The sequence below is a fragment of the Manis pentadactyla genome, chromosome 10 (assembly GCF_030020395.1).
Source record: "Manis pentadactyla isolate mManPen7 chromosome 10, mManPen7.hap1, whole genome shotgun sequence".
Classification (NCBI taxonomy): Eukaryota; Metazoa; Chordata; class Mammalia; order Pholidota; family Manidae; genus Manis; species Manis pentadactyla.
In genome coordinates, this window is record NC_080028.1 from 17,274,183 (window position 1) to 17,296,404 (window position 22,222).

The following is a 22,222-nucleotide window of genomic DNA, read 5'->3' on the forward strand; positions in this document are numbered from 1 at the left end:
TAACTCACCAGCTCCCAGCACAGTGCACAAGCTCGTTGTTAGATAGTGTCCACAGAGTCTGGACTCACTCGAGGACACTTTCCGAGGACCTCTGTCAACACCTGAGATTTTCCTTGTTAGCTGGTGACAACCACGTGAACTGCAGCTGTGGGTTCAGGGGTAAATAATGCAGATCTGCTGTTGCAAAAATCTTGCTTTCTTTTTCCATAGTAAATCATAAAGATACCACTTTATTTTTAATATTAAGTCTGAGGTGAAAAAAGGAAATTTGCCATTAAAAATTTTCAGGGAAGTTAGGAGGACTTTTCCCCACTATTCCCAGCCCCAGTTCACAATCTGTTGGAAATAAGGTGGGTATGGCTCCATCTAGAAGTACAAAATGGAAAAGATAACTGATGGTTCCTTCCTAGTTGTAGTTTTATGGAAAACTAAGGAACCAACACAGCAGGGAGATCAGTGTTCTCTTTTCCCACTTTGAGAAGTTATGCTGCTTGGTTTCTAGGGACCTGGGTTTGAATCCCAGTTCTGCTATTTTCTTCTATTTTTCTGTGGCCATTATCTCTCTGAGTCTTAATTTTCTTACGGCTCAAAGAGCATATAATCATGTCTGCCTATAGGGTTATTCTGAAGATTTAATGAGATAATGTACACAGAAGGACCAACAGAATGCATAATTAAATACTAGGTTCTCTCCCCATCCAGGGCAAGGATGAGCAGTGGGAGGAGGTGCAAGGCTCCTCTCCAGCTGAAAGGACAATCCAGTAAGAGGGAAGAGGCAGTCAAGGGCATGGGCTCAGGGATGAGGCAAGCCCAGGGTTATCCTACCACAAACTGGAGTAAGTTACTTGACTTTCAGTTTTCTCCTCTTTAAAAGACAACGAACATGTACTGAAAATTCTATGGAAGGACACATGTTTTAAGGAGGAGATGGCCCACATGGGGACCAAGACTGGAGACACTTTTTGCTTCATATCTTCATACATTTTCATTTTTAAACATGTGGATATGTGTCCAATTAAAAGAATAAATGGTGAAAGGCTGGACCAGGAGAAAGGGGGGCGGAAGATGGCGGCATGAGTAGAGCAGCGGAAATCTCCTCCCAAAACAACATATATCTATGAAAATATAACAAAGACAACCCTTCCTAGAATAAAGACCAGAGGACACAGGACAATATCCAGACCACATCCGCACCTGCGAGAACCCAGCGCCTCGCGAAGGGGGTAAGATACAAGCCCCGGCCCCGCGGGAGCCGAGCGCCCCTCCCCCCAGCTCCCGGCGGGAGAAGAGCAGGCAGAGCGGGAGGGAGACGGAGCCCAGGACTGCCGAACACCCAGCCCCAGCCATCCGGGCCAGAGTGCAGGGCCCTCGATACTGGGAAAACAGGGCAGCAAGAACAGTGAGCAGGCACTGGAGGCTGGGCGACAGAGGACATAAGAAAAGCGCGCGACCATTTTTTTTTTGCTTTTTTGCTGCTTTGTTTTGGCGAGCGCTTTTTGGAAGTCTTAAAGGGACAGGGACCCCAATATTAGGGAAACAGGGCAGAAAGACCGGTGAGCAGAGGCCTGAGGCTGGCACCGGAGAATAAAGAAAAACGAACGACCACCTTTTTTTTTTTTTTAATTAAAAAAAATTTTTTTTTTTTTTTTAATTAAAAAAATTTTTTTTCTTGTTTTTTTTTTTGTGGTCGTTGTTTTGTTTTGGCGGGTGCTTTTTGGAAGTCTTAAAGGGGCAGGGCGGGCCACTTAATCCAGAGGTAGGGAATCCGGGATCTCTGGGCACCCTAACCCCTGGGCTGCAGGGAGCAGGGAGGCCCCTTACGGAGATAAATAGCCTCCCAGCAGCTCCTGCTCCAACGCGACTCCACCATTTTGGAGTAGCTGCCCGAGCCAGGCCACGCCCACAGCAACAGCGGAGATTAACTCCATAGCAGCCGGGCAGGAAGCAGAAACCCTGTCTGCGCGCAGCTGCGCAGCACAAGCCACTAGAGGCCGCTGTTCTCCCAGGAGAGGAGGGCCACAAACCAACAAGAAAGGAAGTCCTTCCAGCCGTCACTCGTCCCAGTTCTGCAGACTATTCCTATCACCATGAAAAGGCAAAGCTACAGGCAGACAAAGATCACAGAGACAACACCAGAGAAGGAGACAGACCTAACCAGTCTTCCTGACAAAGAATTCAAAATAAGAATCATAAACATGCTGACAGAGATGCAGAGAAATACGCAAGAAAAATGGGATGAAGTCTGGAAAGAGATCACAGATGCCAGAAAGGAGATCGCAGAAATGAAACAAACTCTGGAAGGGTTTATAAGCAGAATGGATAGAATGCAAGAGGCCATTGATGGAATTGAAATCAGAGAACAGGAACGCATGGAAGCTGACATAGAGAGAGACAAAAGGATCTCCAGGAATGAAACAATATTAAGAGAACTGTGTGACCAATCTAAAAGGAGCAATATCCGTATCATAGGGGTCCCAGAAGAAGAAGAGAGAGGCAAAGAGATGGAAAGTATCTTAGAAGAAATAATTGCTGAAAACTTCCCCACACTGGGGGAGGAAGTAATCAAACAGACCACGGAAATACACAGAACCCCCAACAGAAAGGATCCAAGAAGGGCAACACCAAGACACATAATAATTAAAATGGCAAAGATCAAGGACAAGGAAAGAGTGTTAAAGGCAGCTAGAGAGAAAAAGGTCACCTATAAAGGGAAACCCATCAGGCTAACGTCAGATTTCTCAACAGAAACCCTACAGGCCAGAAGAGAATGGCATGATATATTTAATACAATGAAACAGAAGGGCCTTGAACCAAGGATACTGTATCCAGCACGACTATCATTCAAATATGACGGTGGGATTAAACAATTCCCAGACAAACAAAAGCTGAGGGAATTTGCTTTCCACAAACCACCTCTACAGAACATCTTACAGGGACTGCTCTAGATGGGAGCACTCCTAGAAAGAGCACAGCACAAAACACCCAACATATGAAGAATCGAGGAGGAGGAACAAGAAGGGAGAGAAGAAAAGAATCTCCAGACAGTGTATATAACAGCTCAATAAGCGAGCTAAGTTAGGCAGTAAGATACTAAAGAGGCTAACCTTGAACCTTTGGTAACCACGAATTTAAAGCCTGCAATGGCAATAAGTACATATCTTTCAATAGTCACCCTAAATGTTAATGGGTTGAATGCACCAATCAAAAGACACAGAGTAACAGAATGGATAAAAAAGCAAGACCCATCTATATGCTGCTTACAAGAAACTCACCTCAAACCCAAAGACATGTACAGACTAAAAGTCAAGGGATGGAAAAACATATTTCAAGCAAACAACAGTGAGAAGAAAGCAGGGGTTGCAGTACTAATATCAGACAAAATAGACTTCAAAACAAAGAAAGTAACAAGAGATAAAGAAGGACACTACATAATGATAAAGGGCTCAGTCAAACAAGAGGATATAACCATTCTAAATATATATGCACCCAACACAGGAGCACCAGCATATGTGAAACAAATACTAACAGAACTAAAGGGGGATATAGACTGCAATGCATTCATTCTAGGAGACTTCAACACACCACTCACCCCAAAGGATAGATCCACTGGGCAGAAAATAAGTAAGGACACGGAAGCACTGAACAACACAGTAGAGCAGATGGACCTAATAGACATCTATAGAACTCTACATCCAAAAGCAGCGGGATATACATTCTTCTCAAGTGCACATGGAACATTCTCCAGAATAGACCACATACTAGGCCACAAAAAGAGCCTCAGAAAATTCCAAAAGATTGAAATCCTACCAACCAACTTTTCAGACCACAAAGGCATAAAACTAGAAATAAACTGTACAAAGAAAGCAAAGAGGCTCACGAACACATGGAGGCTTAACAACACGCTCCTAAATAATCAATGGATCAATGACCAAATCAAAATGGAGATCCAGCAATATATGGAAACAAATGACAACAACAACACTAAGCCCCAACTTCTGTGGGACACAGCAAAAGCAGTCTTAAGAGGAAAGTATATAGCAATCCAAGCATGTTTAAAAAAGGAAGAGCAATCCCAAATGAATGGTCTAATGTCACAATTATCGAAATTGGAAAAAGAAGAACAGATGAGGCCTAAGGTCAGCAGAAGGAGGGACATAATAAAGATCAGAGAAGAAATAAATAAAATTGAGAAGAATAAAACAATAGCAAAAATCAATGAAACCAAGAGCTGGTTCTTCGAGAAAATAAACAAAATAGATAAGCCTCTAGCCAGACTTATTAAGAAGAAAAGAGAGTCAACACAAATCAACAGTATCAGAAACGAGAAAGGAAAAATCACGACGGACCCCACGGAAATGCAAAGAATTATTGGAGAATACTATGAAAACCTATATGCTAACAAGCTGGGAAACCTAGGAGAAATGGACAACTTCCTAGAAAAATATAACCTTCCAAGATTGACCCAGGAAGAAACAGAAAATCTAAACAGACCAATTACCAGCAACGAAATTGAAGAGGTAATCAAAAAACTACCAAAGAACAAAACCCCCGGGCCAGATGGATTTACCTCGGAATTTTATCAGACATACAGGGAAGACATAATACCCATTCTTCTTAAAGTTTTCCAAAAAATAGAGGAGGAGGGGATACTCCCAAACTCATTCTATGAAGCTAACATCACCATAATACCAAAACCAGGCAAAGACCCCACCAAAAAAGAAAACTACAGACCAATATCCCTGATGAACGTAGATGCAAAAATACTCAACAAAATATTAGCAAACCGAATTCAAAAATACATCAAAAGGATCATACACCATGACCAAGTGGGATTCATCCCAGGGATGCAAGGATGGTACAACATTCGAAAGTCCATCAACATCATCCACCACATCAACAAAAAGAAAGACAAAAACCACATGATCATCTCCATAGATGCTGAAAAAGCATTTGACAAAGTTCAACATCCATTCATGTTAAAAACTCTCAGCAAAATGGGAATAGAGGGCAACTACCTCAACATAATAAAGGCCATCTATGATAAACCCACAGCCAACATTATATTGAACAGCGAGAAGCTGAAAGCATTTCCTCTGAGATCGGGAACTAGACAGGGATGCCCACTCTCTCCACTGTTATTTAACATAGTACTGGAGGTCCTAGCCACGGCAATCAGACAAAATAAAGAAATACAAGGAATCCAGATTGGTAAAGAAGAAGTTAAACTGTCACTATTTGCAGATGACATGATACTGTACATAAAAAACCCTAAAGACTCCACCCCAAAACTACTAGAACTGATATCGGAATACAGCAAAGTTGCAGGATACAAAATCAACACACAGAAATCTGTGGCTTTCCTATATACTAACAATGAACCAACAGAGAGAGAAATCAGGAAAACAACTCCATTCACAATTGCATCAAAAAAAATAAAATACCTAGGAATAAACCTAACCAAAGAAGTGAAAGACTTATACTCTGAAAACTACAAGTCACTCTTAAGAGAAATTAAAGGGGACACTAACAGATGGAAACTCATCCCATGCTCGTGGCTAGGAAGAATTAATATCGTTAAAATGGCCATCCTGCCCAAAGCAATATACAGATTTGATGCAATCCCTATGAAACTACCAGCAACATTCTTCAATGAACTGGAACAAATAATTCAAAAATTCATATGGAAACACCAAAGACCCCGAATAGCCAAAGCAATCCTGAGAAAGAAGAATAAAGTAGGGGGGATCTCACTCCCCAACTTCAAGCTCTACTATAAAGCCATAGTAATCAAGACAATTTGGTACTGGCACAAGAGCAGAGCCACAGACCAATGGAACAGACTAGAGAATCCAGACATTAACCCAGACATATATGGTCAATTAATATTTGATAAAGGAGCCATGGACATACAATGGCGAAATGACAGTCTCTTCAACAGGTGGTGCTGGCAAAACTGGACAGCTACATGTAGGAGAATGAAACTGGACCATTGTCTAACCCCATATACAAAAGTAAACTCAAAATGGATCAAAGACCTGAATGTAAGCCATGAAACCATTAAAATCCTGGAAGAAAACATAGGCGAAAACCTCTTAGACATAAACATGAGTGACCTCTTCTTGAACATATCTCCCCGGGCAAGGAAAACAACAGCAAAAATGAGTAAGTGGGACTATATTAAGCTGAAAAGCTTCTGTACAGCAAAAGACACCATCAATAGAACAAGAAGGATCCCTACAGTATGGGAGAATATATTTGAAAATGACACATCCGATAAAGGCTTGACGTCCAGAATATATAAGGAGCTCTCACGCCTCAACAAACAAAAAACAAATAACCCAATTAAAAAATGGGCAGAGGAACTGAACAGACAGTTCTCCAAAAAAGAAATACAGATGGCCAACAGACACATGAAAAGATGCTCCACATCGCTAATTATCAGAGAAATGCAAATTAAAACTACAATGAGGTATCACCTCACACCAGTAAGGATGGCTGCCATCCAAAAGACAAACAACAACAAATGTTGGCGAGGCTGTGGAGAAAGGGGAACCCTCCTACACTGCTGGTGGGAATGTAAGTTAGTTCAACCATTGTGGAAAGCAGTATGGAGGTACATCAAAATGCTCAAAACAGACTTACCATTTGACCCAGGAATTGCACTCCTAGGAATTTACCCTAAGAATGCAGCAATCAAGTTTGAGAAAGACAGATGCACCCCTATGTTTATTGCAGCACTATTTACAATAGCCAAGAATTGGAAGCAACCTAAATGTCCATCAATAGATGAATGGATAAAGAAGATGTGGTACATATACACAATGGAATACTACTCAGCTATAAGAAAAGGGCAAATCCAATCATTTGCAGCAACATGGATGGAGCTGGAGGGTATTATGCTCAGTGAAACAAGCCAAGCGGAGAAAGAGAAATACCAAATGATTTCACTTATCTGTGGAGTATAAGAACAAAGGAAAAACTGAAGGAACAAAACAGCAGCAGAATCACAGAACTCAAGAATGGACTAACAGGTACCAAAGGGAAAGGGACTGGGGAGGATGGGTGGGTAGGGAGGGATAAGGGGGGGAGAAGTAGGGGGGTATTAAGATTAACATGCATGGGGGGGTAGGAGAAAAGGGAGGGCTGTACAACACAGAGAAGGCAAGTAGTGATTCTACAACATTTTGCTATGCTGATGGACAGTGACTGTAAAGGGGTTTATAGGGGAGACCTGGTATAGGGGAGAGCCTAGTAAACATAATATTCGTCATGTAAGTGTAGATTAGTGATAGCAAAAAAAAAAAAAAAAAAAAAGGGCAGTTCCTGTGTGGTAACCTCCAACGAGTTCTACACAAGGGTATAAAGGGCATATAAAAGTGTAGGCAAAGGGTCTGTTTGTGTTTATACAGAGGATCAAAGCCTAATTGGGCTACCCCGAAAATTAACTAAGATACGATATGAAAAAGAACTTCCAACATCTGCACCCTCTGGAAGACTCATGCCAGAAGATGATCATCACAAAACCCCAACAAAGATCCACGCACTGCTACAGCTGTAGATGCACTCATCCCACCAGTTCCTGGACCTGCCATGGGAATGAGGAAGGAGATATCTAAGCTGGCCTGTGCATACAGTAAAACAACAAAATTGGACTGGATCTATACTGTTGGAACTCAACCAAGAATTTGGAGAAGTGCAAATTGTAGCGCTCCAAAGTCTTACAACTACAAACTATTTATTGTTAAAAGAACATATGGCATGTGAACAGTCCCCAGGAATGGGTTGTTTTAATTTGTCTGATTTCTCTCAGACTGTTCAAGTTCATTTGGACAATATCCACCATATCATAGATAAGTTTTCACAAATGCCTAAGGTGCCTAACTGGTTTTCTTGGTTTCACTGCAGATGGCTGGTAATTAGATATGCTTTGGTTATGTAACTATACTCCTATTATGTTAATGTGTGTGTGCAATTTAAGTAGTAGCTTAAAACCTATACATGCTGAAGTTACTCTACAAGAAGATATATCAAAGAAATAATCAATCTTCCCATGTTTTCTTCCGCCTGCTACTTCTATAGCTTTTCTTCTTCCTTCCTAATTACAACCCTTAAATAGAATTTGTGCCTCATATCAAATTTACCGAGTATCATAATTCTTCCAAGTGGTAAAGATACCTCAAGACAAATGCTGGGCATAGAAGCCACAGGGCATAAATATGCAAAGAAGTAAAAAGCTAACTTTTTCAAACAATAAGGCTTCTCTCTCACTTACCAACTTCACATTTCCCTGTATGGCCCCGGAAGATGACTGGTTAGCCAGAGACGGGTAAGATTCCTCAAGGGAGGAACAACCTAAGACAGGCACAGTCGCAGGGGGGCCATCAGGTGAGAAATTGGGGATCAACAGAGGTGAGGCTTAGAACCTCACCCCCCCGTTCTGAGAGAAATCTTCTGCATACGTGGATGTTTTATTGCCCTGGTCTAGCTTGGATTAACACATAGTCTACAGGCACACACCTGATCATCTACATGTGCTCTCTTACAACACTAAACTATGTTTTCTACCTTTATCTTGTATCTACCTACCACTTCAGCATTTTATTAAAAATAATAATAATAAAGAGAGAAATGTGGTATCCACATATAAATCAAGTATAAAAACCAAATCAGTATTCATATTTGAACTGACTGTTTAGAGTTCATAATGCATGAGCAAAACCGAAAGTTTCTGTGATGACTGCCCTTGTACTGTTCACTATGTAACTTATTCATTATGTAAGAATTTGTTCTACATGTAAGAACTTGTTTGTTATGCCTCAGAAGATTGGAGACTGACAAAAATTAGGCTTGGGGTGGAATAATGATTGTGCATTGAGCATTGACTCCCCTATACAGAATTTTATTGTCGTTAACAACCATTTGATCAATAAATATGAGAGATGCCCTCACAAAAAAAAAAAAAAAAAAAAAAAAAAAAAAAAAAAAAGGACAGACTTCCAATGGTAAAATTAATTAGTAACCGGGATGTAATGTATAGCATAAGGAATATAGTCAAGATATTGTAACAGCCTGGTAGGGTGATAGCTGGAACCTAGAATTATGTATATAAATGTTCTACCACTGTGTTGTACACTTGAAACTCATGTAATGTAATACTGTGTGTCAACTACCCTTCAATAAAAAATAATTATTAAAAAAAAAAAAAAAAGAATAAATGGTAAAAAAAGACAAATGATGATAGTTTATACCTTATAGGATATACAGGCCTGACAGATGGCAGTTACCCACATAACCTACAGTTACTGTTATTAATAGAAGGATGATGGCTGAGACATCTGCAGTGTATTTTACCTTTAAATATCTGGAAATCTCTTCATTGCATATCTAGATCGAGGCCCTACAAGCACAGGCCTTACATTATGTTTATAATCAATGGTATGAATTTAGGTCTTTGGAAGCAATCTTGTAAATGGGTGGAATGAATAAATGAATGTCACTTGCAAATTACATTGTAAAATCGATTTGTTTTTAAGTTTTAACACATTTTAGAGAATTACATTATTAATAATGATGCCTGGCATATATATAAAATACATGTGTGTGTGTATATCTACATATATCTACACACACATATATATATATATCTGTATATATATATATATATACATACACCCTTCACCTAGATTCACTAGTTGTTAATGTGTTTGCCACATTTGTGTTCTTTATACATACACACAGAGGCACATATTTACATACATATATTTTTTTGCTGAACTATTTGAAAGTTAGTTGCAGACATGATACTTATCTCTAAATACTTCAACATGTGTTTTCTTATTATAAGGACATGCCCCTAGATAACCACAATACAGTGATCAAACTCAGAAAAAAAAACTTTTTTTTCTACTAAAGGGTTGTAATTAGGAAGGAAGAAGAAAAGCTATAGAAGTAGCAGATGGAAGAAAACATGGGAAGATTGATTATTTCTTTGACATATCTTCTTGTAGAGTAACATAAGAATGTATAGGTTTTAACAAACTACTACAAACTCAGAAAATTTGACCATGATGTAAGACTATTATTGAATGTACAATCCATATTCAAATGTCCCCCAGTGTCCTAGTAAATGTTTTTTACAGTGGCTTACTGTTTGATCCAGAATCCTATGTAAGATCTTCCGTTTTACTTGGTTGTCTGCTTTAGATTATTTAAAGTAGGCTTGTGTTGTCTTTCAAGATGTCGACATTTTTGAAGATTCTAGGTCAAGTTCTGCCCCTATGTCCTTCAACATGTGTCTGTCTGTTTCCTTATAATTAGACTTAGGTTGAATGTTTTTGGGAGAAACATGTAATAGGTGGTATTCCAGAGCTACCCTTTATACAACTTTATCCTTCTCTTTTAAATGTGGGAAGGCAGGAATAATTTTAAAAAATTCTAATGTTCTTATTTTCAAATATCCAGCAAGTCAGTTACTGATAAGTGACTCAAGTCATCACGTCATGATTGAGGCAGTGGGCTATTTGTACAGATCATTTGATTTAAGGGCAACCTACCTGGGATCTTCTCATTCATCAGCCTATGGAATCCTGCAGTGAGTTTCTGTTCTCTGTCTTAAAAAGAGGTAAGTTCTGGTTAGATGTATGACCTCTTGACATTTTTGATCTTTTGCAGCCTTCTGAGGGAAATTGAATGGATCCAGGCTAGGGGATGTTGGCCTCAAGGAATGAGCCAGCAATATTTTGAGAGTTCTAGGAATGGCGCCTTATTGTGGGAGCATTTGCTTAAGCTACTACAGTGTTCAGAGCTCTAACACGGTGAACTCTGCAATGTGCATGAACGCAGATAAGCTTTGGAGGGCTAAAAGCATAGATGTGGCACCTCATCCAGTTTCAAAATGGGCTTCGGAAAAGGGAAAAAGTTCTTGAGACCCATTATTTCCACTTCTTTTGAGGAAAAGACCCCACAGAAGACACAAAATAATGTTGAAATAAGGAATGGCTTAGAAAAAGAATCATCAGAGAAGAAGAAAGATTATTCCAAGATCTTATGTTTTTATAAAATGGATGGTGTAGTAAAGCTTTCACAGCAAAGGATTTTGTCTGCTGAAAGTGAGCATGGAAAAGGCCAAATCACCATAATTTTCCTGCATTCTATGCTAAGGTCTCTTAGCACAAATAATCCCTGGGAATCCATACCTTAATTTATATCAGAAAGGTGACTTTTTCATAGCCTAGATTACAGTTCAATCTCTCAGAAGTGGTTTTTGCAGAGATCTTATTTTGATACAAAACTATTGAAGACCTCAAATGATACTAATAAAGAATAAAAATAATCTATGGGCTCTTTGGTGTCTTTTTTTCTACTTGTCTTTATTTAGAACCCTTTGATGAGATATTTTCTTTCACAGAGCTTTGGACTGATGATAATAAAGGTCTAGGGATTTGACTTTTTAGTTCCTTAAAATATTGTAACAGATTATAGTTACAAAAAACAATTTTTAAGTGATTCACATTTCTATGGTAGGTAGAAAATTATTGATCCCACAGAGTTCCAGATCTAAAACACTGAAGCAATGTTATTAAAGTTCTGATTGTGTTACTTTTATGTTGCTATAGTTTATGTATTTTGAACTTATGAATTAATTTTCCAGGTTAAAAAAATTACAGTTCTACCACCAAAACTTTTTAATGAAACATAAATAAGAAAAACTATAAATTGAAATAAACTAAAACCATAAAGTAACTTTGAATTACTAGAGTTCATGGATTTGGTATTATATATGTTTTAAACGTTTTAATTGCCTCTCATTTTATCAGTGATTTGTTGCCCATTAACTACCAAGGGTCACTAGTCGACTACCTTCTTCCCTGTCACCCAATTAAATCCTATATACTATGTTAGGAAGCCAAATGGAAGAATGGGCTCAGCCGTGTGACCATAGGACAGTTGTTTTACGTAGCTTCAGTTGCATTACTCATAAAATGGGAGAAATTATGGCACCTACTTTCAGGATTACTGAGAAGGCTGCATGAGATAATGCAAACCATCAATAAATAGTAGTTATCATCTGCCACTGTCCAACCCAGAGGCCACCTTTTTCCATGAAGTATCTTCTGACCTCTCCAGCCCACGCTTAAAACATACACTAATGCTTTGGTTTATTTGTGTGAAATTGGGCCCCACCTTATTTCACATCTGGTGTTATGGTCTTCCAGGCACAGTGTCAGCCTTGAGAGTTACTCCCCTACTCCACCCAGCACCCTGCTCAACGGCAACACAGCAACCAACGTCTTGGGAAGTCCTCCAAGTTCAGTGAATCTCAGCTGGCCCACATCAGTCTTTCCTGCAATTGCAGGAGTCGAGACTTGACTCAGTCACGCAGAAATGTCGCATGGTGGGGGTTACTGTTTTTTTGACCACAATGCACAGAATAGGCGCAGCCTAGCAGGTCTGAGAGGAGACGTGTGCAGAACCAGTGAGCGTGGGCAGGAGGAGGAGCTGGGTGGAGGTGTCCCGAGGGCTTCCGTCGTGAGGGGCACTAGCCTTCTAGGCTGTGCAGCCGGGAGTGCCCTTCAAAGGCCGCAGCCCCACGCGCGCAGCCCTGGCCCAGCTGACTCCTCACGGGCGTCCCTGGAAGGATCTAAGCTGGCGATCCGGGGACGTCCCAGACCTGCTCCCGCGGTCCGGGGGAAATCGAGAATTCAGAGGCTATTAATGCCGAGAGAGTCACCTCCTGAAGTCGGGGACAGCAGTACATGGGCCGCGCAGCCACAGTCGCGGGAAGGCCACAGACTGCGGGAGGAAGGTGCTGCGGAGCTCGGCGGGCGGCGCCGGGGTCACGTCTCGTGGCGCAGGGCGCGCGACGAGCCATTCCTGTCCATGTGGCGTCGGCCTGACTGGGCCCGCACCACGGCAGTGCCACCTCCCCAAGCCGCAGGGTCCTACGTGACCGCAACAGAGGGGGCGCGCGGCCCCTGCTCCCAGCCCACAGCGCTGCGGGTCCAGGTTCGTCCTGGACCCCAGCCCGGACCGCCTTGGCCCCGCCCACAGCCCCCCGTCCCCGCCCAGGCTCCGCCCCCGCGACTGCTGGAGGGCCGGCCCGCGCCGCCACGTGTTCCGACGCAGGGAGCCGCCCGGCGGCCGGGCTGAGCGCGGGTTGATCCAGGGCCTCCCGGCGCCACTCACTGCTGGGCGGCGGCGAGCATGGCCACGGTGGCGGCGGCGGCGGCACGCGGGGCCCGGGCGAGGGCGGCGGCGGCCCTGCTGGGCGGCTGCGTGGCTGCGGGCCGGGGACGGCTGCGCGCGGTCTCCGCACGGCCCCTGTGCACGGCCCCTGGGACCGCCGCGGACATGAGAAGCTACCTGTGGGAGCGCTACCGGGAGGCGAAGAGGAGCACGGACGGTGAGTGCGGCGCTGCCGCGGAGCCCCTGGCCGTGGGGGCCCCTCCCCGCCGGGCTGGTGCGCCAGGTCCCCTCCCAAGCGGCAGCTGTGAGCGGCACCCTCGGACCCGCGCCGGTACCGCTGCGGACCTCCAGGGCACCCCAGTCCTCAGCCTCGGCCGCCCCCAGTCCCAGCCGCGCGCGACAGTGCCTCTGCAGTGAGATTCAGGGAAACGCGCGGAAAAATGCGCTTCCAGGAACTTTACAACTCTTGCCTTTCTTCGGTCGGGAAAGACATTTTATAAATTCTTGGGAGTTTTAGCCAGAAATTTGCATCGGAACCGCCTTGGGCTTTTCTGGAGGTTCCACAGACATCGCTTGGGAGACCGTCACCCCCCGCACGCACCGTTAGGTATTGTTAATGACGAACAGTAATGGTAACAGCTGGCATCCGGCAGGCGGCGAGTTTCCCTGCAGCCGAGCTGCTGGACAGGTGGCAGTGTCGGAGGCCGATCTAGTTTTATTTTTTTAGGGGATAGGGTAGGATTTGCTGTTTGAAATAGGTTGAGTGCTCGGGTATTCCCGGGAGGGACTAGGATGAGTGACTAGAGTGTGGCCAGGTGAATATAAAATCATCTCGTTTTGATTGTTAGTAAGGAAAAAAGGAAAAGGCAGAAAGGGGACCGAGTAAATACTAGTGCCGGGCAGATAGACTTTCCCTGAATTCTCCCCATACCTAGGAGGTAGGTGCCACATCCCCATCCTAGATAAGGGAAAGGCGAGACTCAAGTTTAAGGAACCCGCCAAGATCACACCTTGACCTCAGTCACGCAGAAATGTCGCATGGTGGGGGTTACCTCAGGTCTGTTTCAGCCCTGGACCCGTTGTCCTGGTTCTTGGGCTGCCCAGCCTTCCAGCAGCAGCTGATCATTTGGGAACTGCTGTCAAGGGGTAGTGATAACCCATTGGTGCTCCTTCTTTTAAGGAAGATTTAGAATAGAAGTTTTTACACTTTTTTTTTGTTGAGGAGGTCGTGGAAGTGGCCCATAGAGGTAGAAGAGAGAATATTTGGTGGGAGAGAACATTTTGTAGGATCACATTTTTCCTCTTTGGGCCAGAAGTCAGTTTAGTGAGAGAGAGCAAGAGGCTTATTCCCACCGATTGGAATAATTTTCTGCGATAACTCTTAAGTGGCTAGCAGCGCAGAATTCTATGAAATAGGGATTATTTGCTCAGTTTCCCTTTGCTCAGAGTTTAATTTTTGCGTCAGTTTTTGAAGTGGTTGTATGATGGTGGAAAGAAGACTGGCTTTGGAGACATTGGAAATTGCAGATCTCAGATGAAGGAAATATGTATCACCTAGCTTAGCTTTTGGGCAGGCAAGACTTTTTTTTTAATTGAAGATTTTGATTGTGTATTTACATGCAGTTGTAAGAATTAATACAGGTTTCTCCCAATGGTAATATTTCACACAACAGTCGTACAGTATCACAATGAGTATATTGATATTGATACATTTCACAGATCTTATTCAGGGTCCCCTAGTTTTACCTGTACCTCTGTGTGTGTATTTTGTTGTATATGGTTTTATCACATGTAGGTTAGTGTATCTAACACCACTGTCAAGATACAGAACAGTTAATTTCAAGGATCCCTCATATTGTCTTTATAACCATATCCACCTCCCTCCTGATGTTCTCTTTAATCTCTGGGGCATTATCTATTCTCCATTTCCAAAATCTTGTCATTTCAAAAATGTCATAGAGATGGAATCATACAGTATGTGTGTAACCTTTTGAAATAGGCTTTTTTCACAGAGCATATTCCCTGGAGATCACCCAAATTGTTGTGTATATTGTATCAGTAGTATGTTCCTTCTTATTGCTGAGTAGCATTGTGCTCTTAACCACATTTCACTCCTGGAAGGATATCTGGGTTGCTTCCAGTTTTCTACTATTACAAATAAAGCTGCTGTAAATATTTGTCTACAGGTTCTTGGGTGGACATACCTTTTAGTATTTCTAAATGCCCTTGCTTGGTTGAATGGTAATCGCATGTTTAGTTTTACAAGAAAGCTCGGGCAAATTTTTTTGCCATTCCAATGTGATGGACGAGCTTTCCCATTTGCAGGCTATGAGGCCCTGGGGATGTTGTGACGTTTCTGTTTCCTTGTCTGTAAAAAGCAGATGTTGGTCTGGAATGAATGAGTCCATCCATGAAAGGCATTTTAGAACAGCGCCTGGTGAGTGAGACAGCTGAAGCATTTGGTGATAAAGATGGGCACTGGGCTCGCAGTTTATTGTGTGATAATTGGAGGGGGATTTTGGAGTAGGACAGCTCAAGGGTAGTTTTTGAGACGTATTAGTTCTGTGATGGTTGTGGTAATTCCTCTGTGACCTCAGTTTCCTCAGTAGTAATCTGAGGATAACATGAGGGGGTTTTTAGCATGGGCATGGCACCCAGCAGATGCTCAGTAGATAGTAGCTGTTATTATTAGTTATTAAATAACTCTCAGTCTTAGACACATCCTCAGGAAATGTTAGTAGTTAGTTAGCTCTAGAATCTAGGCCTCCATCAGCATAGGGCAGCACTAAACTAGCTGTGTGGCCTTGAACCGCCTCCTGATCTCTCTAGCTTCAGTTTCTGGCTCTGTAGAATGAGGCCACTGGACTAAATAATGTCTAAAGCTCTTTAGGTCATACAGGTCTGTGGATCAGTTACTCAGTATGGCCCATCCTGTCTTCCCGCCCCCAGCACATGCTCATGTGGCCCCCATCTCACCCCTGAGAACACAGGGACTTTGATTTGTCTTTTCCTTTTTCACCCTTTCTGGGGCCACACCAACCCTATCCGCCGTTAGCTGAAGTCTGTAGGAATCTCCATGCCCAACTTGTCTTCCCTTCACCAAGCATTTATTAAGCACCTAGTAGTGGCTTTAAAGGCTGTTGGTTCACAGATGGACGAGTCTGAGAGGGAGGAGCCCGCAGTGGCCGAGCCCTGTGTTACATTGATGGGGAGCCTTGTTAACAGACAAGACAGTCCAGCTTGGGCGAGATAAACAGCTGGCCCCAGGGCCCTGACACCAGAGCAGGTAACTGCTCAGGGATGCAGGGGTTACAGGAAATGCTTGCCACATTCAAGGCTGACACTAACTGTTGTCTGTGGGAATGAGATGTCAGAAGAAACAATGATATTCATACAAAAACATACAGATTTTAATTTTTTCAGTTTATGTGAGGATAAACGAATTTTTCCCCCCATCACTTACTGATTAGTTCTTTCTGGTCATTGGATCTCTTGCCTAATCCAAACCATCCGTTCAAGGATTCCTGTGCAGGGTCTCCCAGAATGAAGCCTGCTCAGGCAAGAGATGGTTTTTACTCCTTGTTGTATCCTTTCTCTCCCACCTCCCTTTTCTTCATTTAATTTCTAAAAAGTGGGGTTTTTTTTTGATATAAGCTTTATTTTTTAGGTCAGTTTTAGATTTACAGAAAAACTGCATGGTTTCTATAAACCCTTGACTGTGGTACATTTGTCATAATTAATGAGCCAATATTGACACACTGTCAGTATGTATCAATATTAACTAGAGTCCATATTTAATTTAGATTTCCCTAGTGTTTAACCTAATACCCTTTTCTGCTCCAGGATTCCGTCCAGAATCACACAGTGCATTGAGTCTTCATGTCTCCTTGGGCTCCTGTCGGCTCTGACAGTTTCTCAGAGTTGCCCTGTTTATAACCTTGATAGGTTTGAGGAGTACTGGTCACATCCTCTGTAAACTATCCCTTAATTGGAATTTCTCTTTTCTTTAACTTGAGATTTTTGAAAGTGTAGTATTTATGCATCCTGTATCAAACTCAGCTTAAAGGAAAGGTTCTTTGTGTTTTTAGGGAAAGAAATATTGGGTTATAACCTCTAGCAACAATATCACAAAGACCTGTGGGTCTCAACTGGAGTTGGGGGATGGCAGTTTTGTCCCCCAGGGAACATTTGGTGATGTCTGGAGAACTTTCTACTTATCACCCTTTGAGAGGAAGGGGTGCTGCTGGCCTCTAGCGGTGAAGGGGCGCTGCTGAATATACTACAATGTGTAGAACAGCCATCCCACAACAAAGAGTAATCCAGCCCCCAACCCTGTCCTAAAATCACTGTGCGGTTGTAACTGAAAGGGATGGATACGTCTGTGTGTGATCTGTTACCTCCTGTCGCACTGTGTGTTGTGTGCATTGCTGCTCTTCCAAGGAGAGTTGCTCCGGGCACACATCTGCATCACCAAGTGGATTTTACCGCCTTTAGAAGTCATCTAGAGCTGGGTCCGTGTAGACTGTTTGGCTACTTAGCTGGGGCTATGAACATATTAACTGTGGAAAGAAGTATGGGGAGTGTGAAGTGTTAGGAGAGCTTTTACAGGGTGTTGAAGGATTTATTTGAAGTTCTTGGTTGGGAGCATTTAATATTCAATCAGTTACGTATGAGGACTGTGTGTAACACAATGACGTGAGGTTATTAGCGTGTATAGAATAAGCATAAAATGTGAACCCTTCTCTCGGGGGACTGCAGTGGGTTAAGGAGACACTTGTGAGAGAATTTTAAGATGAGACCAATGTTTCTCAGATGGTTCCACTATCTCCTGAGAGACATGGTTAAAGAAATGTTGAAAGTATATGTTAAAGAAGCTTCTTTTTTTTTTTTTTTTTTTTAATAATTATTTTTTATTGAAGGGTAGTTGACACACAGTATTACATTACATGAGTTTCAAGTGTACAACACAGTGGTAGAACATTTATATACATAATTCTAGGTTCCAGCTATCACCCTACCAGGCTGTTACAATATCTTGACTATATTCCTTATGCTATACATTACATCCCGGTTACTAATTTATTTTACCATTGGAAGTCTGTCCTTTTTTTTTTTTTTTTTTTTTTTTTGTGAGGGCATCTCTCATATTTATTGATCAAATGGTTGTTAACGACAATAAAATTCTGTATAGGGGAGTCAATGCTCAATGCACAATCATTATTCCACCCCAAGCCTAATTTTTGTCAGTCTCCAATCTTCTGAGGCATAACAAACAAGTTTTTACATGTAGAACAAATTCTTACATAATGAATAAGTTACATAGTGAACAGTACAAGGGCAGTCATCACAGAAACTTTCGGTTTTGCTCATGCATTATGAACTCTAAACAGTCAGTTCAAATATGAATACTGATTTGGTTTTTATACTTGATTTATATGTGGATACCACATTTCTCTCTTTATTATTATTATTTTTAATAAAATGCTGAAGTGGTAGGTAGATACAAGATAAAGGTAGAAAACATAGTTTAGTGTTGTAAGAGAGCACATGTAGATGATCAGGTGTGTGCCTGTAGACTATGTGTTAATCCAAGCTAGACCAGGGCAATAAAACATCCACGTATGCAGAAGATTTCTCTCAGAACGGGGGGGTGAGGTTCTAAGCCTCACCTCTGTTGATCCCCAATTTCTCACCTGATGGCCCCCCTGCGACTGTGCCTGTCTTAGGTTGTTCCTCCCTTGAGGAATCTTACCCGTCTCTGGCTAACCAGTCATCTTCCGGGGCCATACAGGGAAATGTGAAGTTGGTAAGTGAGAGAGAAGCCTTATTGTTTGAAAAAGTTAGCTTTTTACTTCTTTGCATATTTATGCCCTGTGGCTTCTATGCCCAGCATTTGTCTTGAGGTATCTTTACCACTTGGAAGAATTATGATACTCGGTAAATTTGATATGAGGCACGAATTCTATTTAAGGGTTGTAATTAGGAAGGAAGAAGAAAAGCTATAGAAGTAGCAGGCGGAAGAAAACATGGGAAGATTGATTATTTCTTTGATATATCTTCTTGTAGAGTAACTTCAGCATGTATAGGTTTTAAGCTACTACTTAGATTGCACACACACATTAACATAATAGGAGTATAGTTACATAACCAAAGCATATCTGTAATTACCAGCCATCTGCAGTGAAACCAAGAAAACCAGTTAGGCACCTTAGGCATTTGTGAAAACTTATCTATGATATGGTGGATATTGTCCAAATGAACTTGAACAGTCTGAGAGAAATCAGACAAATTAAAACAACCCATTCCTGGGGACTGTTCACATGCCATATGTTCTTTTAACAATAAATAGTTTGTAGTTGTAAGACTTTGGAGCGCTACAATTTGCACTTCTCCAAATTCTTGGTTGAGTTCCAACAGTAAAGATCCAGTCCAATTTTGTTGTTTTACTGTATGCACAGGCCAGCTTAGATATCTCCTTCCTCATTCCCATGGCAGGTCCAGGAACTGGTGGGATGAGTGCATCTACAGCTGTAGCAGTGCATGGATCTTTGTTGGGGTTTTTTGATGATCATCTTCTGGCATGAGTCTTCCAGAGGGTGCAGATGTTGGAAGTTCTTTTTCATATCATATCTTAGTTCATTTTCGGGGTAGCCCAATTAGGCTTTGATCCTCTGTATAAACACAAACAGACCCTTTGCCTACACTTTTATATGCCCTTTATACCCTTGTGTAGAACTCGTTGGAGGTTACCACACAGGAACTGCCCTTTTTTTTTTTTTTTTTTTTTTTTTTTTGCTATCACTAATCTACACTTACATGACGAATATTATGTTTACTAGGCTCTCCCCTATACCAGGTCTCCCCTATAAACCCCTTTACAGTCAGTGTCCATCAGCATAGCAAAATGTTGTAGAATCACTACTTGCCTTCTCTGTGTTGTACAGCCCTCCCTTTTCTCCTACCCCTCCATGCATGTTAATCTTAATACCCCCCTACTTCACCCCCCCTTATCCCTCCCTACCCACCCATCCTCCCCAGTCCCTTTCCCTTTGGTACCTGTTAGTCCATTCTTGAGTTCTGTGATTCTGCTGCTGTTTTGTTCCTTCAGTTTTTCCTTTGTTCTTACATTCCACAGATAAGTGAAATCATTTGGTATTTCTCTTTCTCCGCTTGGCTTGTTTCACTGAGCATAATACCCTCCAGCTCCATCCATGTTGCTGCAAATGATTGGATTTGCCCTTTTCTTATAGCTGAGTAGTATTCCATTGTGTATATGTACCACATCTTCTTTATCCATTCATCTATTGATGGACATTTAGGTTGCTTCCAATTCTTGGCTATTGTAAATAGTGCTGCAATAAACATAGGGGTGCATCTGTCTTTCTCAAACTTGATTGCTGCATTCTTAGGGTAAATTCCTAGGAGTGCAATTCCTGGGTCAAATGGTAAGTCTGTTTTGAGCATTTTGATGTACCTCCATACTGCTTTCCACAATGGTTGAACTAACTTACATTCCCACCAGCAGTGTAGGAGGGTTCCCCTTTCTCCACAGCCTCGCCAACATTTGTTGTTGTTTGTCTTTTGGATGGCAGCCATCCTTACTGGTGTGAGGTGATACCTCATTGTAGTTTTAATTTGCATTTCTCTGATAATTAGCGATGTGGAGCATCTTTTCATGTGTCTGTTGGCCATCTGTATTTCTTTTTTGGAGAACTGTCTGTTCAGTTCCTCTGCCCATTTTTTAATTGGGTTATTTGTTTTTTGTTTGTTGAGGCGTGTGAGCTCCTTATATATTCTGGACGTCAAGCCTTTATCGGATGTGTCATTTTCAAATATATTCTCCCATACTGTAGGGATCCTTCTTGTTCTATTGATGGTGTCTTTTGCTGTACAGAAGCTTTTCAGCTTAATATAGTCCCACTTACTCATTTTTGCTGTTGTTTTCCTTGCCCGGGGAGATATGTTCAAGAAGAGGTCACTCATGTTTATGTCTAAGAGGTTTTCGCCTATGTTTTCTTCCAGGAGTTTAATGGTTTCATGGCTTACATTCAGGTCTTTGATCCATTTTGAGTTTACTTTTGTATATGGGGTTAGACAATGGTCCAGTTTCATTCTCCTACATGTAGCTGTCCAGTTTTGCCAGCACCACCTGTTGAAGAGACTGTCATTTCGCCATTGTATGTCCATGGCTCCTTTATCAAATATTAATTGACCATATATGTCTGGGTTAATGTCTGGATTCTCTAGTCTGTTCCATTGGTCTGTGGCTCTGCTCTTGTGCCAGTACCAAATTGTCTTGATTACTATGGCTTTATAGTAGAGCTTGAAGTTGGGGAGTGAGATCCCCCCTACTTTATTCTTCTTTCTCAGGATTGCTTTGGCTATTCGGGGTCTTTGGTGTTTCCATATGAATTTTTGAATTATTTGTTCCAGTTCATTGAAGAATGTTGCTGGTAGTTTCATAGGGATTGCATCAAATCTGTATATTGCTTTGGGCAGGATGGCCATTTTAACGATATTAATTCTTCCTAGCCACGAGCATGGGATGAGTTTCCATCTGTTAGTGTCCCCTTTAATTTCTCTTAAGAGTGACTTGTAGTTTTCAGAGTATAAGTCTTTCACTTCTTTGGTTAGGTTTATTCCTAGGTATTTTATTTTTTTTGATGCAATTGTGAATGGAGTTGTTTTCCTGATTTCTCTCTCTGTTGGTTCATTGTTAGTATATAGGAAAGCCACAGATTTCTGTGTGTTGATTTTGTATCCTGCAACTTTGCTGTATTCCGATATCAGTTCTAGTAGTTTTGGGGTGGAGTCTTTAGGGTTTTTTATGTACAGTATCATGTCATCTGCAAATAGTGACAGTTTAACTTCTTCTTTACCAATCTGGATTCCTTGTATTTCTTTATTTTGTCTGATTGCCGTGGCTAGGACCTCCAGTACTATGTTAAATAACAGTGGAGAGAGTGGGCATCCCTGTCTAGTTCCCGATCTCAGAGGAAATGCTTTCAGCTTCTCGCTGTTCAGTATAATGTTGGCT

The 22,222-nt window shown here is 41.9% G+C and overlaps 2 protein-coding genes across 6 annotated transcripts in view; both read left to right on the forward strand.

Annotated features, from left to right (window-relative positions):
* The window catches only part of LOC118915512 (putative tetratricopeptide repeat protein 41), a 72,504-nt gene extending 61,116 nt beyond the window's left edge, over positions 1-11,388 (forward strand). The window contains 4 exon segments of the mRNA XM_057508347.1: positions 10,334-10,591; positions 10,672-10,779; positions 10,781-10,922; positions 10,925-11,388. Coding sequence (XP_057364330.1) covers positions 10,334-10,591; positions 10,672-10,779; positions 10,781-10,922; positions 10,925-11,200 — 784 coding nt within the window. The 3' untranslated portion in view covers positions 11,201-11,388.
* Positions 11,389-13,095: 1,707 nt separating this feature from the next.
* The window catches only part of NT5DC3 (5'-nucleotidase domain containing 3), a 69,388-nt gene continuing 60,261 nt past the window's right edge, over positions 13,096-22,222 (forward strand). For 4 of the 5 annotated variants that reach the window (XM_036891237.2, XM_057486459.1, XM_036891238.2 and 1 more), the window contains exon 1: positions 13,096-13,402. In XM_036891237.2, coding sequence (XP_036747132.2) covers positions 13,204-13,402 — 199 coding nt within the window. In that variant the 5' untranslated portion in view covers positions 13,096-13,203. The remainder of the gene's footprint in view (positions 13,403-22,222) is intronic. The other variant, XM_036891240.2, reaches the window with a different exon arrangement.